General features: G+C 59.7%; 1 protein-coding gene across 5 annotated transcripts in view; it reads left to right on the plus strand.

Moving 5' to 3' along the window:
• The window catches only part of GTF2IRD1 (GTF2I repeat domain containing 1), a 93,953-nt gene that overhangs the window by 59,175 nt on the left and 11,879 nt on the right, over positions 1 to 22,899 (plus strand). For 4 of the 5 annotated variants that reach the window (XM_044234089.1, XM_044234091.1, XM_044234092.1 and 1 more), the window contains 5 exons: positions 5,183 to 5,232; positions 5,442 to 5,498; positions 6,791 to 6,874; positions 10,180 to 10,363; positions 10,875 to 10,903. In XM_044234089.1, the coding sequence (XP_044090024.1) occupies positions 5,183 to 5,232; positions 5,442 to 5,498; positions 6,791 to 6,874; positions 10,180 to 10,363; positions 10,875 to 10,903 (404 nt within the window). The remainder of the gene's footprint in view (positions 1 to 5,182; positions 5,233 to 5,441; positions 5,499 to 6,790; positions 6,875 to 10,179; positions 10,364 to 10,874; positions 10,904 to 22,899) is intronic. The other variant, XM_044234093.1, reaches the window with a different exon arrangement.

The raw sequence follows: 22,899 nt of genomic DNA on the forward strand, positions 1-22,899 counted from the left end.
AGGAGGAGGCTTTGCGCTGGCCCCGGGGATAGGCTGGCGGCTTGGTGAGAAGTCACTTTCAGGCCGTGTTCGGAAGATGGGCTGTCAGGATGCGCTGATACATGGGATATGGCGTGTGCAAGAAAGGGGGGTTCCGAATGGCTCGGGGTCAAGGCTGAGCACCTGGGGCGGCAGTGATGCCATTCTCTGAGACGGGGGGTGCAGGAGAAGGCCGCGATCCCGAGTGGGGTCAGATGTCTGTTGTGCCTGCGGGGCCCGGGGCCTTCCGGGGGTGGCAGGGGATGGCAGGTGGATAATGGGACTTCGCCCCCCCGCCCCGCTCAGGGGAGAGGCTGGGGTGGGGCGGGGACAGGACGTTGGGAGCGGAATGTCCTGAACATCCAGATTCAGGGGGGTCATGCCGCATGGAGGCCACTCATCATTCAGTGAAGATGCAGCTTCCCTCTCCTGTGCTCACGAGCATTTTTCACACCATTTTACACTTAGACAGGGAGGCGGGTCAGCCCGGTGACTCTCTGGCAGACTCGAGAGGCCGCCTCCCCGCCAACTTCCCACTCTTCCCCATGACCTTGGGCAGCTTGCTCTCAGGGGCTGTTAACCGGGAAGCACCGTAGCATGTCCCGGAGTGATAGTGGGGTCACGGCTCAGCGAAGGGCCTGGCACGCTCGAAGTACCCCATCGAGATGGCTTTTTTTCCCTAACATCGGGTTTTAGGTGCACACATACCCGTTTGAACGTCGGTGAGCTCATGCGTCCTATAACTGCCACCGCCCTGAAGATAGGGGCCCGTCTCATGATGTACTGCATGGCGACGAAGATAACATGATCAAAAACAAATCAGTAAAAATTTAATTTAATTTAAAAAAGAAGAAAAGAGACGGGACAGCCCTGTCCCCCCAAAACCTTCCCCTCGTATCCCTTGGGGACCGCCGATCTCTCTTCTGCCGTCGCCTTGCCTTTTCCAGAACGTTCTACAGGTGCCATGATTCGGCTGCTGCCTTTTGAGTTGGTTTCTCTCACTTTTGAGCTTTTGAGATTCGTTCGTGTGGTTGCCTGGATGAGGATCTCATGTCTTTAAAAATAGATCCGTTTTAAGGAGTAAGTTTCACCAACTCCAGCCCCCGGAAAGCCAGGCAAGGACGAAGGCTCACATAGGAGAACGCGATGAGCTTTTGCAGGGCGCAGTGTTGGGTGGGGGAAGGGGGTGGCCTCGCTGGCTGATTCTGAGAGATTTGGGTCCTTCGTGTATTTTGTTATTTCTCATTTTAAAGTCCAGCAGAAAAATGAAATGGAATTAAAAACATAATAACCATGGGGCGCCTGGGTGGCTCAGTGGGTTAAAGCCTCTGCCTTCGGCCCAGATCATGATCCCAGGGTCCTGGGATCGAGCCCCGCATCGGGCAATCTGCTCAGCAGGGAGCCTGCTTCCCCCTCTCTCTCTGCCTGCCTCTCTGCCTACTTGTGATCTCTGTCTGTCAAATAAATAAATAAAATATTTAAAAAAATAAAAACCGGCAGAAAATACCGTTAAACGGATATTTGGCACCAAAGAGCTGCTCGTCACTGATCCTAACGTAGAGAAGGGCGCCTTTGGGCAGGGGTGACGTAAGTGTTCTGGGATCAGGTAGAAGCACAGCTGTGTCCGCTACTGCCTGCGTGTACAGAAAACCAGGGATGGGCGTACTTTGAGACTGTGCACGTGCATACTGGCCTGACGGGGCTTCTGTAACGAGGCGTCACGGATGGGAGCGGCTTACACGACGGAAACGTATTTCTTACCGTTCTGGGGGCTGGAAGTCCAAGGTCAAGGTGCTGGCAGGTTTGGCCTCTCCCGACGCCGGTCCCCTTCGCTGTGCCTCCCAAGTGGCCTTTCTCTGTGTGCACACATCCCTGGTGTCTCTTTCCATGGGACCTAATCTCCTCTTCTTAGAAGGGCACCCAGCCCGGAATGAGGGCACCTCTGTTGGCCTCATTGAATTTTAACCACCTGTTTAAAGACCCCATCTCCAGAACAGGCACGTTCCGAGGTCCTCGGAGGTCAGGGCTTTGACATACGAAATTTGGAGGAGGCACAGTTCAGCCTGTAAAAGTATAGAATTGACCCGGGGTGCCTGGGTGGTTTAGTCGTTAAGCATCGGCCTTTGGCTCGGGTCATGATCCCAGAGTCCTGGGATCGAGCCCCGCATCAGGCTCCCTGCTCAGCAGGAAGCCGGCTTCTCCCTCTCCCTCTCCCCCTGCCTGTATTCCCTCTCTCGCTGTGTCTCTCTCTATCAAACAAAAATATTAAAATCTACCCTGGAACCCTATGGGTGTTAGGAGTGCTGCCCGCCCCCTGCACCCCTTTGTAGTTGAAAATTCACATATAACTTCTGACTCCCCACAAACCTAGCCACTTAGACCTGAAACGAACGTAACATTGTGTGTCCACTGTAAGCAGACTAGGGGCGCCTGGGTGGCTCAGTGGGTTGAGCATCTGCCTTTGACTCAGGTCATGATCTCGGGGTCCTGGGATCGAGCCCCACGTCGGGCTACACACTTGACGGTGGGTCTGCTTGAGAGTCCTTCTCTCCCTCTGCCCCTTCCCTTCTCTCTAAAATAAATAAATCAATCTTCAAAGAAGGGAAAAAACCTCTTAACTCCTGATAACCTACTGTTGCCCAAAAGCCTTACCGATAACACAGTCGATGGATGTGTCTTTTATATGTTACGTATGTAACGTACTGTATTATTACAATAAAGGAAACTAGGAAAAAGGAAACGTGAAAAGAACCTATAAAGAAGAGAAAAGGCATTTACAGTCCTATATCGAGGAAACCATGCCTGTACGTCGGCCTGCGCAGTTCCGACCCGTGTTGAACGGTCGGCTGCGTGTCCCTGTGTGTGAGAAACACCTACGGAAGACATCACTTGCTGATAGTCACTCTTTCTTTCTTTCTTTTTTTTTTTTTTAGTATTTTCTTTATTTATTTGACAGAGAGAGATCACAAGCAGGCAGAGAGGCGGGAGCGTGGGGAAGCAGGCTCCGCATGAGCAGAGAGCCTGATGTGGGGCTCGATCCCAGGACCTAGGATCATGACCTGAGCCAAAGGCAGAGGCTCAACCCACTGAGCCACCCAGGTGCCCCAACTGTCACTCTTTCTGAGTTCCACGTCCTTCTAAACAATATCGCAGACAACCACGACCAGTTACGGATGGCACAAAGTCCATTTAAACCTTCTAAACCTCTGGTCGAAAAGCCTTCTTTACCCCAGTCCTTGAACCTGTGTGCCAAGTTCTCATCTTCTGTGCCTCCTGGGGAGAGGGGCCCTTGCTTTCATTCAGTTCTCTGAAGTTAAGAAACCCTTTGGAAGTTGAAAATCACACGTGGATTCACACGGACGGGGACGGCTACCCAGGGAAGTCGTGGTGGAAGGTTCTGGCTCGTGCGGTGCTGCCGTGTGTTCCGGTAACGACCACCGGGTGTTAGAAGGTCCCTGCTGCCAGTTCACGGTCCCCTGGGCTGACCACACTTCTGAGCAGCGGTCTCAGAATCCTTCCCGGGGCTCAGTAATCAGCTAAAACACTTCACAGAACTCAGGAAAGCGCTGTATTACCGTTACAGTTTTATATCAAGGATTCTGTAATCAAGACAGCCAGACAGAGACGTGAAAGTCAAGGTCCCCACGGTATCAGGACATGTCACCCTCGAGCACCGAGCTTCCGTGCCCACGGTCTTTACTGGGATTCGCGCTTGCTTGGGTCGTTGGCTGTGTGACTGAGCTCCGTCTGCGGCCCCCTCCCCACCCCAGAAATCAGGAGGGTGAGCGGACATCAGGTCACCTAAAGCCCCCGTCCTCTGATCGCTGGGTCTGGGTTCCAGAATCCCAAGTCACCTCATTAGCATAAACTTAGCTGTGATCCCAGGGTCCCACCAGGAATAAGAACTCGGATATTCCTGCCCCTCGAGAAATACCAAAGGGGAGAGATTATGTCCCAGGACGCAGGGACAAGGAGGAAACTCTTTATTATATAGTACTATATAGTACTGACCCTAAGTGCCCTGTTTTCCCTGCAGACTTGTCGAGCTAGGGTAGGCCTGTCCGCTCTAAGAGAGGGAGGCATGGTCTGGAATCTGTGGCAGGCTGAGGGCATTGGGGGGCGCCACGCAGGCCCGGGGAAGGCGGACAGGGGACAGTGGGGTGGGACAGGTAGTGGAACCACTGCTTCAGATCTCCCGAAGGGTGTCGCGGGACAGGGGTGCTGGACTAGGGTCTGTGGATGAGGGTGTTGGACAGGTAATGAGCTCCCCATCATGGGGATAGCCAAGCAGTGGCACAGAGGAGACCAGGCCTAGAAAGGAGACCAAAGGCCGGACTCTGAGGGCATACCCCTCCCCCAGGCCAGGGGTCCAGTGGATGAGGACTTGGTGCCTCTCCTGCCAGCGGGCACCTGGCACCTGGGTATCTGCCCAGAGCTGGGCTCACAGGGCCCGAGGGAGGAGGCACAGCCCCGGCCTGGAGCACGGCCTCAGGAGCTGGAAAAGGCCTCAGCTGCGTGTAGAACCCTCCACACACACACTCCTTCAACCCCTTCTCCTTGTGGGGAAACTGAACCCCAGAAAGTGGAGACTGGCACCCCACCGTCCCCCGCGCGAGTCAGGAATGGAGCAGGCCTTGAGGGAGCCCTGCCCCTCCCTGCTGCGTGGCCTTGGGCACCTCGCTCACCTCCCCAATGCCTGTGTCCTCACCCGGTAAATGGGGCGATGGAAACAGTTCACGCCTCCAGCATGTCAGGAGGGCACCAGACATCTGGGAAGGGCTTTGTGCGGTCTCGAGATACAGAAGTGAGTGGAAAGCCGGGGCTGGTCCCCAAGGCCCCGACTCCGAGTGACACGGCAGCTCTGAGGTGTTCCTCAGAAACCCCGGACCTTGCCTGCCCCTCCGAGATCTCGCCCCATGGTCAGCCCCGGCTGCTTCTCTGCTTCACACTGGCCCCGTGGGCAGCGTCCCCTGGGTCTGGGTCGGGCCACCATCCCTCTGGGCCGCGATCCTCAGAGCCCCGCAATCTCAGGCATGGGTCTGCAGGACAGGTGTGGGGGCTCAGGTGGAGGGGGGAAGGGAAGGGGGGGACCCCAGAGCTGGGAGGGCCTGTACAGGGAGGCCCGGAGGGACCTAAGCAGTTGTCCCTTCGTGGTGTTTTCCAGGCCCGAGCTGCTCACCGAGGGAGTCAAAGAGCCCATCACGGACAGCCAAGGTACCCCGGGCAGGGTCACGGGCCGGCTGTGGGAGGGGTCCCAGCTCTGCCCCCATCCCTCATCCTTCCTCTAGCCTAGTCCCGCCTCCCGGCGCCCCCCGCCGCCGCCCTCCCTGTCGGGTTTCCCCACCCACAGATACTACCTCCTACGGGGGGTCCCAGGAGCTGGCTGCTCACCCTGGCTTCTCTCCCCCTCCCCCCGCCCCCAGAGAGGGATTCCGGGGACCCTCTTGTGGACGAGAGCCTGAAGAGACAGGGTTTTCAAGGTAAGGTTGCAGCTCAGGATGGGGTCAGCTGCCCCAGCGCCGTGACCTTGACCTGGCTTGGGTTTGGAGGGCCAGACTGGGGGTGGGGGAGGGGCTGGCCCCCGACACCAGGGCCTGGGGGACTGAGTGAGGCCGGCTGGCAGGTGGGGCAGGAGGAAGAGGCTCCAGGAGGGCGTGGGGGAGGCAGCAGGGCACAGGACTTGGCCCACTGTCCTTCCGGTCCGCTCTGTATCGGGCTGTCAGCATCTCCCGGATGCCCAAAGCCAAAAATGGGCGTGGGCCCCGAGGGGCAGGGGCTCTGTGGAGGAGAACATTGCCGGCCAAGAAGGGCCGAGAGGCAGGGAGAAGGATGGGTGGAAGTAGGAGAAGCTTGCACCCGTGCGGGTGTGTGGGCAGGCAGGAGACACAGAAGCAGGAGGTCCACGTGTGGGGGGGCCAGCTCCAGGGGGTGGGCACGCATCCCCGAGGCCAGGTCGTTCCCCAGTGGCCCCCGGCTGGTCCCTGGGGCTCTGAGGAGGGGGAGAGAGGTCAGCGAGACCAGCGATAGGAAGGGCCAGCCCAGAGAGCGGGGGTACCAGATCCCCCAGAGGGTGGCTGGGTACCCCAGAGATGGTACCCAGAGATGGTACCCAGATCCCGGAGGGGTGGCTACTCCCTGCCCTGTCTCTCTCTCTGTTGCCTCCCAGGCAGCTGGACGTGGCTGCCATGAGGGACCCCCTGGCTTCCAGCCCACCCGCGGCTCCTCATAGCCTTGCAGCAGACCGGGGGTCCTCACCACATCCGCCCACCCTGGCCACCTTGGGGACCCTCCCTCCTTCCCTCCCCTTTCTGTGTCCCCAGGCAGTGCGGGGCTGCAGTCTCTCGAGGTCAAGGGGCCCTTCTGGGGCCCCCATGGCATGGCTGGCACGTGGGCTCCTTAGACAACGCCCCCCCCCCCGGCTGGGGGAGTGGCCTGGGGTGGCCCTCCTCACCGGCCCCGCCGAGCCCCAGAACCTGCTCCCCACTCGTGGGGCCTCTGATCTCCCAGGCTTATTTACTGCTTTGGTGGTTTTCAAAGGCCGACAATTAACTTCATTTCCCCACTCACGGCTGTTGGCACAACTGTGTGCGTCCTTCCGGAAAAACACGTCTCCGTCTAGACGGTCCTTCTGAGGGACTCTGAGGGGCCCACTCCGAGGGTCTGATAATTGCCCGAGAGGGACCTCCCCACCCTTAGAAAATCACATTCCTTAAAAGTCCCCAAGTGCCTTTTAATTTAACGGCCCCGCCCATAACCGTTTCTCCCTTTGCAGAGAATTATGACGCTCGACTCTCGCGCATCGACATTGCCAACACGCTGAGGGAGCAAGTCCAAGATCTGTTCAATAAGAAATACGGTGAGCCCCGGGGTGCCCGGGCAGGGGGGGAGGGCAGCCCGCCTGCCCGCCGTGGGAGGAGAGACGGGAACTTCCTGCTTGGAGCCGTGGTCACTTCTGGGAAAACCAGGGACTCGTGCACGGACGTTTCTTGTGCACCTACTATGTACTGGGAAACAGCAGTGAAGGAAACAGAGGCCCTGCCCTCTTGGGCCCCATAGGCCAGGGAGGTGAGACAGACCTTCAGTCACCACACACAGAATCTGATAACAACAAGGGCCTGTTCCACAATTTCACAGGAAAAGAGCAGAGCCGCTCAGGAGAGACTGACTTGGATTAGGGAGGGAGCCAAGGAGGCCTCTTTAAAGAAAGACCTGAAGGGTGGGTAAGGAGTTCATCTCACGGAGAAGGAAGGGCAGGCCAGCTAAGGTAATAGCACGTGCAAAGGCCCTGGGGCTTGTCCTAGGAAGGGACCCGGGGGGCTGGAGGGGCGGGGCCCTGTAGAGGCAGCCAGGACACAGACCCCGTCCCCTAGGCCCTTCCAAGGAACCATGGTCTCGCTTTTGTGTTTCGTTGGGAGGACTCAAGTGACGGAAGACACTCTAGTTGTAAAGTGTCTTCCTGGCTGCCCACGAGGAAGGTGAACAGGGGCAAGAGGGCAGGGCTGGGCGACTGGCTCAGAACCGGAGTGACGACAGGCTGGCCGGGCCCCGGCAGGGGTGCTAGAGGATGGTGGATGGAGCGGAGGCAAGCTACAGAGGTCAACTTGGAGGTGCCCACCTGGTGGGGAGCAGGACGGCAAAGGGGGCCAAGGCCTCCTGTTGAGTCTGATTTGAAGAAAACAGGCTCGTGTGGTTCAGGTGCTTTAAAGCCTCAAGTAACAAAAACAAACACTCCAGCTGCCCCAGCCAAAGGTGTTGGTTGGCTGCTGGCTCAGCTCCTAGGACCACAGCCCAGAGCAGGCCAAACCGAGCTGCCTAAAGAACAGTGGCCATTATTCTTCCTCGTGGTGTCCATGAGTCAGGAGTCTCTGGGAGCGGTTCGGGGTGGCTGTCCTTCGGAGTCTGTCCTGGGGTCATAGTTGGAAGGTGGCTGAAGCTGGGGTCACCTTGACAGCTCCTCACATGGGACCGCTGGGCCGGGGAAAGAGCTGGCACGGGAAGAGCGGGGCTGCTCGGGCCTCTGTCCCTGTTTCCATGCCGTCTCCCCACGTGGACTCCCCAGCCCCAGCCCAGCGACTCCAAGGTGGCTGGATTTGCCAGCCAGGTGGGAGCCGTCACCTTTGAGAGCCTCCGCAGTCCTCTGTTGGTAGAGGTGATTACGACGTCCTGCCCGGGGTCACATAGGTCCAGTTCTCCATGGGGGAGTGTTGGCGACGCTAAAGGAGCCTGTGGTTTGGGAGGAATGTTGGTGCAGCTGTCTCTGGGCAGTATCATCAGCCAGAGCGCACAGCCTGGAAATTCCAGCAATAGATCCGCCTTCAGGATCAGCTGGATCCAGCAGTTCCAAGATCTCCTTAGTGTCTTTCCACCAGGTGGACATCAGTCTTAGGCTGGCTTCCCTCTTGGTGGCAAAATGGCTACAGCAGGTTGCGCTATCCCACCTATGCCCTGAGGAAGGAAGGAGAGGGCTGGCTGTCTCACAGGCTTTCTCCAGAGAGCAGGGTTTTTTTCCTTGAGCCCCTCCCTTGTTTCTCATTGGCCCCCACTGAGTCACATGTCCATTCCTCATCCAATCCCTGTGGCAGGGAAACACCACATGCTCATGGGGTGATCGCGACCTATCACCCTGACGAGCGAGAGAGGCAGGGGTGGAGCATCGGCCTGACAGGTGGACACCCAAACGGTCAGCTAGAGAGAAGGGGCAGCGCCCTCACCAAGGAGGGGAAGCTTGACGGGGAGAGGATGGGTGCCATCTTGCATGTCTTGCAAAGACTCACAGGCAAGGGGGGATCCAGTCTACTGTTTAGGCCAAGGGGGCAGAGGAGCCGAAAAGAGGACCCAGACCAAGGCCAAGGAGCCCTGGTGTTTAGAGGTCAGGTCCAGGCAGGAGCAGAGTGACCGGAAAGAGTGGAAATCTGGAAAGTACGGGGTCATGGACACCAAGGAGAGGGCTTCAGGGAGGGGAGCGTGGTCATCTGTGCCGAACTATGTAGAGAGAAGGGCAGGAGTCTACTGGATTTGGCCACACAGAGGCCATCCGTCATTGTAGCAAGGGCCAGCGGAGAGGGTAGAAGTGGAGACAGCGGGGCTCCCATTGATGGATCACGGGTATAAAATTTCCTGCATGTCCAATTATTTTTTCATCTCAAAAAGGATCTCTTAGCCATCGCCTGTGACCTTGTCAGCAGCACAGTCAGGATAAAGAATTAAAAACGGGCTGCAGATCCATCAAGACAGAGCAGGAGCAGTCGCCAGGGCTCGGGGAGAGATGGGGAGAGACCGCTGATGGCCGCAGGGTTTCTCCCCGGAGTGATGAATGTGTCCTGGAACTAGCTAGTGGTGAGACTTGAACAACCTCGTGTGTGTTCTGAAAACCCCTGGATCTTACACGTTAAAATGGTCAGCTTTATGGTATGGAAATTATATCTCAATGAAAAAAAAAGAAAAAACAGGCTGGAATGATGGCCAGAAGTCAGGGGTCCTAGGAAACCACCGAGATTCTGTAAGTGGTGGATACAGATGACAGATGAGGCTCTGAGTTTCCTGGGAGCCAGAGCAAAAAGGGAAATGAGTCTGGTATTACCAATCCCGGTATCCTTGAGATAAAAACCAGTTTCTTGCCCAGAGAAGGCTCAGCTCCTCACGCTGAGACAGGCAGAGATTTCTGCATCGTGTCCTCCTAAAGAAGACACGTCATCCCCCTGCCAACGCGGGGGATGGCGCTCTCAGTGAGCCCTTTGGATGGACGGCAGGGAGTTCCTTCCCTCTGACCAGGAGGGACCCCAAACGCAGTCTGTCCTCAGGCGGGGCGGGTCCCGGGGGTGCTGACGGAGGGTCAGGTGTTGTAGAGAAGGGCCAGCCATGCCCACGGGTCCCATCCTCCAGGCGGAGAGACCAAGGAACCTGAGCCACTGTCCTCCCCGTGGCTGAAGCCTCGTGTGCCTGCCTGTTACTCAGCCCTGCGTGGACACACTCAGCACCCCTGCACGACCCGCCCCCTAACTCCCGGCCCCGCACTGATCGTCCCTTCCCACGGGGCTACACGCCAGCCCACTTACCCCCGCAACCCCACACGCACGCCTTCCCATCGCGTTTGCACCCCCGCGTCCACACGCCAGCCCTGCTCTGACTCCTGACGACACACGCTTCGTCCCTCTTCCACAGGAGAAGCCCTGGGCATCAAGTACCCCGTCCAGGTCCCCTACAAGCGGATCAAGAGTAACCCCGGCTCGGTGATCATCGAGGGGCTCCCCCCGGGAATCCCGTTTCGAAAGCCCTGCACCTTTGGCTCCCAGAACCTGGAGAGGATCCTCGCCGTGGCGGACAAGATCAAGTTCACGGTCACCAGGTACTCGGGGGAAGGATGAGGAGGCCAGACCAGTAGGAGCGGGACCCCGAGCCTTTCATGTGATCTGGTCCTGCCTTGTTCCGCTCTCCGGTGCCATCCTGGGTCCCAGGTTGGGGCAGAGGGTGCAGAAGGGTGACTGCAGGCCAGCAGGGTGCAGGGAACCCCACGTCAGCCCCCACAGCAGAGCGGTGGCCTTCCTGTCACCTCCTTCCCGACCTGCCTGCAGCTCCCACTCACTGCCCTCCCAGCCCCGGGGAGAGGCAGTCAGCCCACTCCAGAGGGGGGGACAGGGAGACCGGTGATTTGCCTGGGGTTCCGGAGCCAGCAGGAGGCCCCGGGCCCCCTCCTGCACAGCACACTACCACACTGTCACTGTATCCGGCCAAGCACCGAGTCCCCGGGCAGCTGGTTAAAATGCCATCCTGAGGCAGCCTGTGTGGTGTGGGCCCCAGACATTTCTGCAGAGCCCCTAGGCTCCCCCCTGATACTCCCATCTCTGTTTCTCTTCCAGGCCTTTTCAAGGACTCATCCCAAAGCCTGGTAAGAGGCACTGGCTGGGGGGGGGCCGCTTGGCGTGGGAGGCAGGCCGGCCGCCGTGCTGGGGGCCAGAGGCCGGAGCCCCGGCTTTCTGTGGGACGCCAGGCCCTGCCCTTCTCTTCTGCCACCTCCTCTGGGCACCGGCCCCAGGTGGGAGGAGGAGGGCCACAGCGGAACCTCGGCCGAGAAAAGGGGGACGGCGGGGCACGGGGACTCGCGTGTTCGTTCACCCGGCCAGGGCTCGGGAGGGAGGGGCTGGGCCTGCTCCTGATGAAGGGGCCGGGTTGACCTCCGTGTGTGGGTGAGCTTGGTGGCGGGTGGTTTGTCATCGCAGAGGGAGGGGTTTCTGCATAAGGACCCCCGGACTTGGGTGAGGGCTTCCTCAGCCCCAGGTGGCAAGCTGTCTCTCCTGACCGCCTTTCAAGGCCCCCGCTGTCTCCATTTCCTCTGCGGGCTGTGTCCTGGCCCTCCTAAGGCCTGAAGGAGAGGGGCGCCTGGCCGGCTCCGTCGGTAGAGCACGTGACCCTTGATCTTGGGGTTGTGGGTTCAAACCCCGTATCGGACATAGAGATTACCAAAAAAAAGACCAGAAAACCCTGAATGAGCAGAGACTGTCCCTGTCCCTGTGGGGGCAACATGACTGCCTCTGGAGTCCTCTGGGCTGCCTCGGGATCTCCAGGGCTGACGCTGCCTCTGCTGAGTTCTTGACCCCAGAGCCTGTGCATGGAGAGACGGGAAGCCTTGCGGCCTGGCCCAGGCCCAGGCCCCATCTCTGCAGAGGAAGAGCAGAAACGCAGTGAGCGTCTGTGTGCTCCCAGCCCCTCCTTCCAGAAGGCAGGGTCCTTGTGGGGGCCTGAGCGTGTCGCTGCCCTGGGGTGGAGGGCAGACACAATCGTTAATGAACTTGCCGAGCAGGAAAGGAATTCAGTTCCGACACCTGACCTGGGCTACAAGGCTTTGCCCTGTGACCTTTATATGGAGGAGGAAACGGAGGCCAAGGGGACATCAGTGACTTGCCCAGATGCCCACCTCTGGTGAAGGGACCGTTGGGTCCCAAGCCTGGCTCCAGGCAGGCAGGCCCCATGATGCGGGTGGTCCGTAACTCAGCAGCCGCCGAGTAGAGGAAAGTCAGGCTTTGCAGAGGAACACAGGGGGGCAGAAGGTTCGCCGGCGACCTTCCCGCAGACCACAGGGCTGGGCCATCCCACTGACAAGTTCCCCCAGCCCAGGGAGCCCGGTGACCCACTGGCAGTTAGAGGAGCTTTCTGACACAGGCCAGCTCCTGGGGTCCCCAGATGAACCAGAGAGGGAGCTCGGATCTGGGGTCTGGGTGAGGTGGGACGTCGGCAGGTGCCGTAGTCTGGAGGCAGGTGGGCTGAACCGGACACGGGGGTGCCCAGGGCATGTGGACGGCGGACATGGGCTGTGGGCCGGTGGCAGCACGTGGACCGCGTAGACTGTAGGGAAGCCCAGCCTGGTGCTCAGACCTGGGTTCAAATCCCTGCCCCACCCCACTTTGTACCCATGTGACTCTGGGCGCCTTATTTCCCATCCACAAGCATCTGCTTCCTCCTTTCTGTGATGGGGAAAGGCGTACCTGCCTCCTTAGGTGATCGGAATTGGGTAAATGGTGGGCAGTGACCGGCAGGCTGTGGAGGACTGTTTTCCCCCTGCTGTCCTGGGAGCTTCATCCTGACGCTTGAGTGAGACGTTGGCACATCATTCAGCCTGGGCTGGCAGTGACGTGAAGTGCTCAGCCACGGGGACGGTGGCAACGGTTGTTCCTGGGGTTTAGGAAGGCTTCCTGGAGGAGGTGGCATTGAGCCGGGCCTCGGGGACGAGGAGAACAGTGTGTGGTACAGACGCAGGGCCCAGCCCAAGCGAAGGCACACAGGGGACACCGGGGGCCGTGGCTGGGACAGGGGCAGGGTTGAAACCAGCGTGACCAGGAGGGTGTGGCGTGTCATGGCCAAGACACAGGCCTTTTCCTGGGCACAGCGGGGCCATCAAGACACTTTCCTTTTCCTTCCGTCCTCTTCCAGAAATACGGAACGGAAACTCAGAAGCGCAAGACATGTAAAATTAAACCAGATTCTACGGAAAGGCTGCATGGCATAGTGGGAGAATCTGAGTCCATTTTCCTCCCCTTTTCCCTGGGCTCGTGTCCAGGTTTCAGAAGGCGTCACAGTGCCAAGGAGTTAGGATCACGGGGCCACCAAGTCTTGACTATCATGTGTCCACATTGGGTGCCCACAAGACGACATGGACAATTGTCCATGCCGAAGGTTGGAGAGATGCCCCTTGCTCCTCCCTGTTGAGGTCCCCCAGGGCCTGGAACCTTCTAAGAAGCCCACCCGTGTAGCAACTTCCTACTACAGAGAGTTAGAGTGCAAGCAGACCAGTGACTGGGGAAGGGCCTGGTCCATGGGTGGGACAGGGTGGGAGGGGGCAGATCAGGGGTGCGGTGGGGAGGTGCGGGGCTGCGGGGCTTGGGAAGGGGAGGCTTTCCTGGAGGGGGAGGCCTGTTAAGGTTAGCTCTGAGGTTTTCTAGGTGATTCAGCAAAGGCTCCCATAGAAGCCTTTCCTAACAAGAACCTTCCGAGACAAGTGAATTCTAAAAGAAAATGACGCTTTGAGGATAAATGGGTCATAAGACCTGGGGCATTCATGGTGCTTCCTAGAGTCGTGGGCTGGGCCAGAGTGGGGTGAGGGTGTGGACATTTCAGAGCTAGCTTTGTTCTGGGGCAAAAGAGATGATACCAGAGGCCTTTAGTGTTATCCCAACTGGGTACATCACATCTGCCGTCCGGGCCTCAGTTTCCCCCACAGTGTCTAGTAGCCCTTCTCCGGAGTATTGGCCAGGCGCCTGGCTAATGATGGACTTGGACTGAGTCTCAGAGAACAGTGGGTATGATTTCGGGCCTCTGGTGGTGGGGGGAGCCGAGGGCCAGCCGCTTGACAGATCCCTAAGGGGGTCGGCATGCTGGCTGGAGGGGCCTGGTGGAGAGACCTGGGGCTGCAGAGGGCAGGGGGCGCCGGGCCCTCTGCTCATACCAGCGTGAACTCCAGTCCTGCCTTTCAGTGGGCCCGGGTGACCCAGGCGTGAGCTCAGGAGCCGTTGTGAGTGAGAACAGGAGAGGTCCACACTGTTGGAGCTGCTGGCTGCCTCAGTGGGCTTGAACTGCATTAAAGCAGGGAGGCCGGGCCGGCGGGGCTGGGAGGCAGGTGCCTGGGAACAGCACTAGGAGTCGCTCAGAGTTCCTCAAAGGCCCCGGCATCGAGCTCTCGGACACAGATGTGCACCAGGAGCCACAGGCCACCGTTCCCCACAGAGCACAGAGGACGTGTTTGCTGTGGAAGGGATCTGGGTGACTCTGGAAGCAGACCCAGAGGGGCCCCCGGCCGTGGACACCAGCACAGCAGCAGGGACTCTTTGGGGTAATGCTGGGAAGCAGCATCGGTGACCCAGGAAGGATAGGCCCTCCGCCCGGGATCCTGGTGTAGGAAGAACCACAGAACATTCTGGGAGGTCATAAAAACCGGAAGGGAAATGCAGAGTATGTGTCCATGGTGGAAGTTTGGAACATACAGAAATCTAAGTGCCCAGACAGCTCTTCGTTTTTCGGATGATACGTTTCTTCCAGATTTTCCCCAAGCTTATTAACTTCCCATCTCGCTGTTGTTCTTTCTGTACATTTACGTACACACACGCTAGAAACATAACCATTTTCTGATGTTTTTTTTAAAGCGCCTGATGACATTCCCTGGTCAGGCTGCGTCATAGTTACTGTCCCGTCCCCCAGCCGGGGACATCGGACAGCTCCTCGTACCGTGGACACCTGACCTCTACATCGAACACATGATCCGGCCAGTCACAAAGCCTTCCCGTAGCAGCACACGGGGTCTCCCCCAGTAACCAGTCTTCCAGGAAGAACGCGAGTTTCAGAGAGGTTAAGGAACGCGCTAAAGGTCACACAGCTTGTGCTGGTGCCTTCCCAAGCTTTCAGCCGCGCTGGGTGGCTCTTTGCTGCCCCCTTCTGGCTGCCGGCATCCATAACAAAGGCCCTGCTTCTCCCTCTTCAGGTTCACAGTTAATCCTTTGGGTTCATGTATATGTACAACAAAAATATATTGTCAGAAGAGCGTGCGGCCCTTGGACTCGGGGTTGTGAGTTCAAGCCCCACGTCGGGTGTAGATATTACTTGAAAAAAATTACATATAAGGGCGCATGTCTGCCTTCTTTTTGGGTCATGATCTTGGGGTCTGCTTCTCCCTCTCTTGTCCCCTGCTTGTGTGCACTCTCTCTCTCAAACTTTAAATATATATCTAAAAATACATATTTGTATATCTATAAAATATGTATGTATATTAAGTATATGTATATATGGCCTGCTTTGTGGCAGGCAGAATCTAGGAATACAAAATAGACAAAAAAAAAAAGTCTCTACCTTCATGGAGCTTATTTTTTAATGGGGAAGATAAATAAGGACAAAGAGCACCGTATTTGATAGTGACGAATGCCATGGGGACATGCAACACAGGTAGGATTGTCAAAAGGACAGTTTTAGATAGGCCCAGCAGGAGTTAAGACCTGAGGGAAATGAGGGTCGGAGCCATGTCGAAATCCCAGCGGAAGCGTCTAGGGAGGGGGTCCGTGCAAAGGCCCTGAGGCCCTTGCTGATGCAGTTAAGCGTGGAGTGTGAGCCAAAGATTTTGTCGTGAGCAGCTGGAGGGCAAGAGGGGTCAGGGTCTATCAGGCACACACCAAGGGGCCAGGTTGGACAGGCAGATCTGTAAATCAGAGAGAGAGCATCCTGCTGGAACCATGCGGGTAGGAACGATTCCGTCGGCAGCGTGTTTTGGTCGTGAAGCTGGATCACCATGGGAATGAGTGTGGACGGCTTGGAGGGGCCCAAGGGTGAGCCCTGGGCCCTCCCACACTCAGGTGTTGGAGAGATGAGGAGAGACAGGCGGCCAGAAGCCAAGCATCTGAGCCAGATGCTGCTGGCGAGGTCACATACGGGAGACCAGAGACCGGCCCGTGGGGTTGAGCAACCCCCAGAGGTCGTGGCCAGTGGGGTTAGCAGCCGTTCCAGGGAGGGGACCTGGGTGCTGCGGCCGGCTCAGGAGGGACGGAGAGCAGAGAAATGGATCACTCCAGGGGCAGGAGAGAGATGGGGCAGGGCTGCCGGCTGCCGTGGGAGAGGAGTAGGGTTTTAGAGGTAAGAAGAGCCGCAGTGTGATTCTAGGAAAATGAGTGATGGGGGTGGGGAGGGGCAAAAGGAGGGACCCCGCCGCCCCCCAGCCCCCCGAGAAACAGGGATGGACAAGGGGATCTTAGATCTGGTGCCGGAGCCCCTGCTGACTCCTCCTAGGGAGACGGGAAAGGGATGGGGCGGCGCTGTGGGCCCCAGTGCCCATGAGAGACCGGTGGAGTCAGGTCCTCGAGGCAACGGCTAGAAAGGTGGGAAGGGACAGTCCCGTCCATCCTGACGTGGGCTACCATGGAGGGGCTGCCCCCGTGGGTGACCAAGAGGTTCAGACGTGGCCGTCGAGGCACGGGGGGCCAGGGGCTTGGAAGGTGCGTCTGCCTATGCGTTGCTCCCCAGGAAATGGGATGGGAGCCAGGTGGGTGTCCCCGAGCCCCCCTGGTCATGAGCTCAGTGCCACCTGCGGCAAAGACCAGCCCTTCTCCCCCCGGAGACCTAGCTTCCTGCCAGGAGGCCGGGGAAGGCCTCTCACACGGCCACAAGGAGCCCTTCTCAAGCCTGTCGGGTCGATGCCGTGGTGACGCCCATTTCACAGCTGTGCACACTGAGTGAGGCTGCAGGCGACAGCCTGGGTTAGCCCGGGGCCCAAGTCGTACCCAGGTCTGGGCTCTTGCCGTGCGGGGGTGGGGGGGTGGGGGGCAAAGAGTGAGGCCAGAATTAGAAAAGGCCTGGACCAGAAACTTCACCGGTGATTCAGGCCCTCTCTGGTGGCACTGGAGGCTTGCGTTCTGAGGCAACGAAATGACAGGATCCGCCTCACATTGTCTTACGATTACCATGGTAACCAGGCTGCCGCCCAGCAGGGGTGGATTGGAAAAGCAAAACTGGGGTGGTGAAGCCAGGGGAGGGCTGAGGAGGCTGACCCCAGGTGGGAGGCAGCAGGCCCGGGAGGTGGGTGGTGCTAGGATCTAGAGATGGCCGAAGAGTGAGGGGGAGGCCGGGCGGAACATTTTGGAAGAGCGATGGCAGTACCCGGGCCGGAGGCTGGGTCGGGGCCTGTCGCACTTGGTGGACCCGATCGGTGTTTCCGCGCAAGGCGGCGACGGGGCTGGGCACGGTCCGCGCGCGGAGGTGGCAGTTGCCGCCACCACTCAGGCCAGTGGGTCGCCCTCGGCGATGGGCCAGGGGACACACTGACCCCTGGGAGACCTTGCAGGAGGAGAGCCTGTGAAGGAACGGGGTGGGGTGGGGGGAGGAAGTGGAAGTATTTGCTGGTAAGAAGAGCTGAGAGCCGGGCCCTTCAGGGAGGCACAAGAGGGATCAAGAAAATAACATTCTAGAACTGTTCTCGAATTGCAGTGGCAAAAACAAAGGGGGCGGTGGCGCCTTGTTGGGTAATGAACTCCCCGTCACTGGGGGCATTTGAGTGGAGATCGGAGCCTCCACGTCCCCGCGGAAGCCGCCTTTGGCTTCACTGTCCCCTGCCTGGTGAGAGGAAGCTCTGGAAAGGCTCAGAGGCAAGGTGGTCACCCACCCCATCGCTTCCCAGGGCCTCCCAGCTCCGCAACTTCCGCAGGGTCCCGCTCTGGTGTTCGGGAACCACGAGCGCGGGTCAGGCCCAGCCGCCCAACCCCAGCGCCCTCTGGCAAACGCAGGGTCCCGGGGGACCCAGGCCCGTGTCCTCTGCTCCGGTCCCTGCCCGCCCCCCAAGTGGCGTGGCCCTCCCTGCCGGCTCCAGGGGACCCTCAGCCAGAAACCAAGCAGCAGCCCCCCTCCTCCCCAGAACAGGGGCTCCGGGTCCCGGAGACGGAGCAGAGCTGCCGACTTCCTGTGTGACTCCAGGAAGTCAGGTTCGCCTGCCTGGGCCTCGGTTTCCCTCCTTGTAAAGCGGGAAGGTCCCACGCGGACGGCCGGGGCAGGGCGGGGAGGCGCGGGGGGGGGGCCGGGGGCGCGCGGGAGGCGGCGCGAGGCGGCGAGGCCGGCCAGGCGGAGCGTGGAGGGCCTGGAAGGCCTGGCTTTGCAGCGTGGACTAGACCCTGCAGACCCGGCCTTGGCAGGCTCTTCCGCTGACGTCCCCCGCGGCCGGAGCCCAGCACCCCTGCAGGGCAGGGCTGAAGTTTCCAAGGGCTGGGGGTGGGGGGGGGTCCTCGCTCTACCTACACCGTCTGCTCCCTAAACTCTGCCCTTAGAAGAGCAGCGGTGTTCGGTCGCCTTCGCTGAGAGACAGGAGTCAGCCCCCTTGACCCACGACACGCTCCCAGCTCGGCCCCGAGAAGCGCGGCAGCGGGGTGGGCCGAGGGCCTCTCATGCAGAGGGCTGGGGTCCTGTTCCCGGTGGGGAAGGGGGGCTTCCTGCCACTCAGCAGCCGCTATGCCGCGTGGGCTTCCTGGAGAAGGGGGCCAGCATGGGGCTGCTCTCAGCCCAGGATGGAGGGGGACGGGGACAAAGCGGGGGGGCAGTGCGGCGTCCCCTCCGGCCCCCTCAGGAACCGATGCCACCACTTCTGAGCTGCGTGACGGTGGATAAGTGACCCCCCCGGTCTCTAGACCCCTCCGCGGTCCCCTGCCCCCTCCCTTTAGCCCCCCAAGGGTCATTTCCTCCTCAGGGTGGACACACACGCACACGCACACACACGCACACACACCTGCTCCTCTGGCTCCACCGCCCCTTCCCTGGGGCCCCCACGCCCCCCTCTCTCCGCTTCCAACGCTGTCCCCCTCTTGAGAGCTCAAAATAAAGCCGTCCTTTCTCGCGTTTCTAAAGATATCCCCGTTCCAGCGCCAGCCACATGTTTCTCCACTTAATTATCTCTGCTTTTCTTTGTTAATTAGGCTCCAGGAACAGCCTCCCCGCTGCCTTCCCGGGGAGAGCTGGCATCTGCGGGGCGGGGCCCGGAGGCCTTTGTGGGCAGACGCCCGGCGGGGCTGCCAGGCCCCCCGCGCTCTTGGCCCGCTGCCTCCTTTCTTCCAGGCCCAGCGCAGGGGAGGGCGGAACGCCGTCGGTCGGGAGGCCCCTACCCTTTCCTGGCCCGTGAGGACCCCGCTGGGTCCCCGCAGCCCCACCCCGCCCCCGACTGGGCTAGTGGTCCCCAGGCCCTGTCCTCCCAGAGCCCTGCCCGTTGGGAAGGGGGACCCCATGGTTCCTAGAGCGCCTTAGGCTGTGGGCTCCCCAGAAGGCAGGGGGGTGGTGGAGGGAGGCTTCAGACTCTTCTGCAGCATTCCAGAAAACCACGCTGAAACTGGTTCCCAAGCTGGGACCACCCAAGCTCACAGGAGCAACCAGTGCCTTTATTGGAGCTGGACTGAGATGGGCTCCGAGGGTCCCGGGGCCCCGGCGTGCAGATCAGAAGTTCTCACTGGCTGACAAACGCGTCTCTGGGCCACAGGCGTCGGGGGACTCAGCGCGCGTGGTTGACCGGGGGGACTCCGTCTGCCTGGCCTGCTAAGGACAGCTCTGGGGACAAAAGAGGCCCCACAGGGCGCCTGGGTGGCTCAGTGGGTTAAGCCGCTGCCTTCGGCTCAGGTCATGATCTCAGGGTCCTGGGATCGAGGCCCGCATCGGGCTCTCTGCTCAGCAGGGAGCCTGCTTCCTCCTCTCTCTCTGCCTGCTTGTGGTCTCTGTCAAATAAATAAATAAAATCTTTAAAAAAAAAAAAAAGAGGCCCCACAGTAGGAGGTAGGAGTAGGGGACAGGCAGCCCTATCCTGAAGCCCGCCGCAGGCACAGGGAGCAGGACCTTCCCCTTAGGGAGCTCAGGTTCTTGGCACTCTGCCGGGCTGGGTGCGGGACTTTTGCTCAACATGAGTTTAAAAGAAAAGAAAAGAAACTCCTGCCTCACAGAGACGCCATTCTGGTGTGGCTGCGGAAAATCACGCACCAAGTGTTAAAGTGTGTCAGATGTGTGCTCAGGGGAGGCGGGGAAGCAGATGGGGGGAGGTTGCGGTTATTTTTAGGGGGTTGCAACATGAACTAGGTGGTGAGCCCTCGGGGTGGGCGTCCGGGGAGTACTCAAAGAGGGAGGTTGTGAGCCCGGGGGTGGCCAGAGAAGGGCAGTGCAGGCAGAGAGAAGGGCAGTGCAGGCAAAGGCCCTGGGGTCACCTGCCAGGGTGTGGGAGGAAGCAGGTGGGGGAAGTGGTAGATGAGGTGGAAATGGGGAGAGGAGGCCGTCTGCGGGAGGCTGGATGAGAACGTGCACTTTTGGGGCACCCTGGGCAGGTGCAGTCAGTTAAGCGTCCGACTCTTGATTTTGGCTCAGGTCATGATCTCAGGGTCCTGGGTTCGAGCTGTGGTGGCTCCTCAGCAGGACCCAGCCCCTCCCCCCGCAGCAGGATTACAGATGCCACGCGAGGTAGGGGAGGAGATAAAGGTCCCCCCTGCACACTCTGCGACGTAGGGGAGCCCCGAGTTCCCAGTGTGCCGTCTCTGGGGTGGGAAACAGGAAGAGTGGCCCCAGCAGAGGGTCTCGGTTGCCAGGGGAGGGAGGAGGGGTTTGCCCCATGGACAGCAACACCAGAGTCCTTAGCAGGCTTCAAGCACAGGAAGGACGGGGTCCCCTAGACTCCTGAGAGCGATCGGTGCGACTTGCAGAGCCAAGAATGGTCTTGGGGCGGCCAAGCGGGGAGTTCCCCCGCCATGAGAGGACCAGTTCTCTCGCCGTGGGCCGGGCTTGCCAGAGGCTTCTCTGGGAAAGTGACCCATCGTGGTGACCGCCTGCATGGGTGGATAACGGGGACACGTGGGGTTGGCACAGGTCTCCTGTGGCTGCGGGGCCGGATCACCCCAACATGGTGGCTTGAACAACACGAGTATTTTTCCCCATGAGTTGCAGAGGTAAGGAACCCGAGATGAGTGGACGGGCAGGTCCCTCAGGAGGCTCTGGCCTTTCCCACCTTCCAGAAACCCCCTCCTCCAGCTCCGAAGCTCTCACGCTGACCTCTGCTTCTGTTGGCCCAACTTCTCCTGCCTTTGCCTTTCTTGCCTCCTTGGAAGGACTCTAATGATCACTGTTAGGGCCCCCTTGGGTAATTGAGCATGACCTCCGCATCTCGAGACCTTTACCTGAACCAGCCAGTGTCTTCTGTCGTGTAAAGAACCGTAGTCCCGGGCTTCTGGGGACTGGGACGGGAACAGCTTGGGGGGGGGGGAGGGGGACACGACTCCGCCTGCTCCGGGGTTGGAAGCAGCCGAGGTGTCTCTCCTGGGTGACCAGGAGGGGGACCCCAGGGAAGGAAGCCCAGAGACGAGGGACGGGTTTGAGGGAGCCGTGGAGAGGCCGCCCGGGGACATGCAGAATCAAAGGCGTTCCGAGAGGCAGTGGGAAATGTGGGGTTGGGGGTTGGGGGTGCAGAGACGGGGAGACGGATGCTCTTTCTTCCTCCCCCCACGCGTGGAAACAAGGTCCTGATCAGCAGTCAGCACGGCCACAAGCCTGGGTTTGGGACACTCTGTCTTCATGCCAGCTGGTTGGAAGTCGGGGGCCAGTCCCGGCCTCCGCTTACTCGCTGTGTCACCGGGCCAGGTAGCTTGTCTTTCCGTGCCTCAGTTTCCCTGTCTGTAAAGCGGAGGTAGTCCCAGGGCCAGCCACAGAGGGTTGTTGGAAGGATTAAGGGGATGGATCCACGCGGAGCTGTGAGAACAGTTCCCGGCCGCGCGCCAGACCTTGACTTCTCCATCAGTCGCTTGGCGTTGGGCGTCATCACGGGCGCTAGGGCTTTCATCTCTTGGACACACGGGTGAGAGCCAACACGTTTCAGCGTGCGTGCCACAGGGAGCGACCGTCCTCCTGTGTTCGGGGGCAGCCTGAGCTGCTGTTGAACAAACACTGGTCGCATCCTGGGAATCTGCCCCCGCACCCCAGGTGATGCCGCAGAAATGCCGCAGAAATGCGCCGTTCCCTGTGTCCTGGCTCCTGCAGCCCAGGGGCCAGATCTGTCCGTCTCTCCCAGGAGGGGCGCTGTTGTCCTGCTCCTGGTGCTCAGGGCGCGGTGTGCCGGGCTGGTCCCGGCCCCAGGTCAGCCAGGGGCCTGCCCGGCCTTGGGTCAGTGACGTCAGTGATGTCTGGCGCGCATAGCTGGGACCTGGGAGGAAGGAACAGGAGAGGACGGAGAAGGAGGTGATTTTCCCTGGGAAGGGCCATGTGCGTGGCTGGCGCCAGGATCCCAGATGAACCCCCACAAGGAGACCTGGTGTTTGCCTGGACAGCAAGTTCAGGTTGGTACAAAGGCCCTCGAGAAGGTGCTGGGCCACTCTCCGAGAGGAAAGCAGTACCCACGGGTCAGAGAGACTGGGTTTTCGTGTTAGTGCGGCCGATCACAGACCTTGTGACCTTCGTGATGTTGGGTGAGCACCTTGACTCCTCTGAGCCTCAGTGTCCTTATCTGTAGAATGGGACCATGCGCTGGAGGTCAGGCTTGTCGTGAGGCGTGAAGGGCAAATCTCCAACCCCAGCAGGGAGGCTCCAGCCAGAGAGCCCGGTGTTCTAGACCTTCGGTACAGCTAGAGGTCACAAAGCTGAGCTCCAGGGAGGGGCAGGGAGCACCCGACCAGGGAAGGGAGATGGATGCATGTGGACTCAGAGACCTGTCCGGGGAGACTCTGGAGAAGAAGGCTTGCCTTCTTCCCTCCCTTGTCCCCCTCCCGACTGGACCTCGAGCACTGACCAGATCAGTCCTGACCCCGGGTCCAGGACCGGCTCTGCCATCGGTCATCCCTGCATCTGACGATGGTTCGCTTAAGCTTTTTATTTTGAGATCATTTTTAATCGCCAAGGAGTTGCCAAGATAGCCTGGAC

Source organism: Neovison vison, chromosome 14 (genome assembly GCF_020171115.1).
Source record: "Neovison vison isolate M4711 chromosome 14, ASM_NN_V1, whole genome shotgun sequence".
In the NCBI taxonomy this organism is placed as follows: domain Eukaryota; kingdom Metazoa; phylum Chordata; class Mammalia; order Carnivora; family Mustelidae; genus Neogale; species Neogale vison.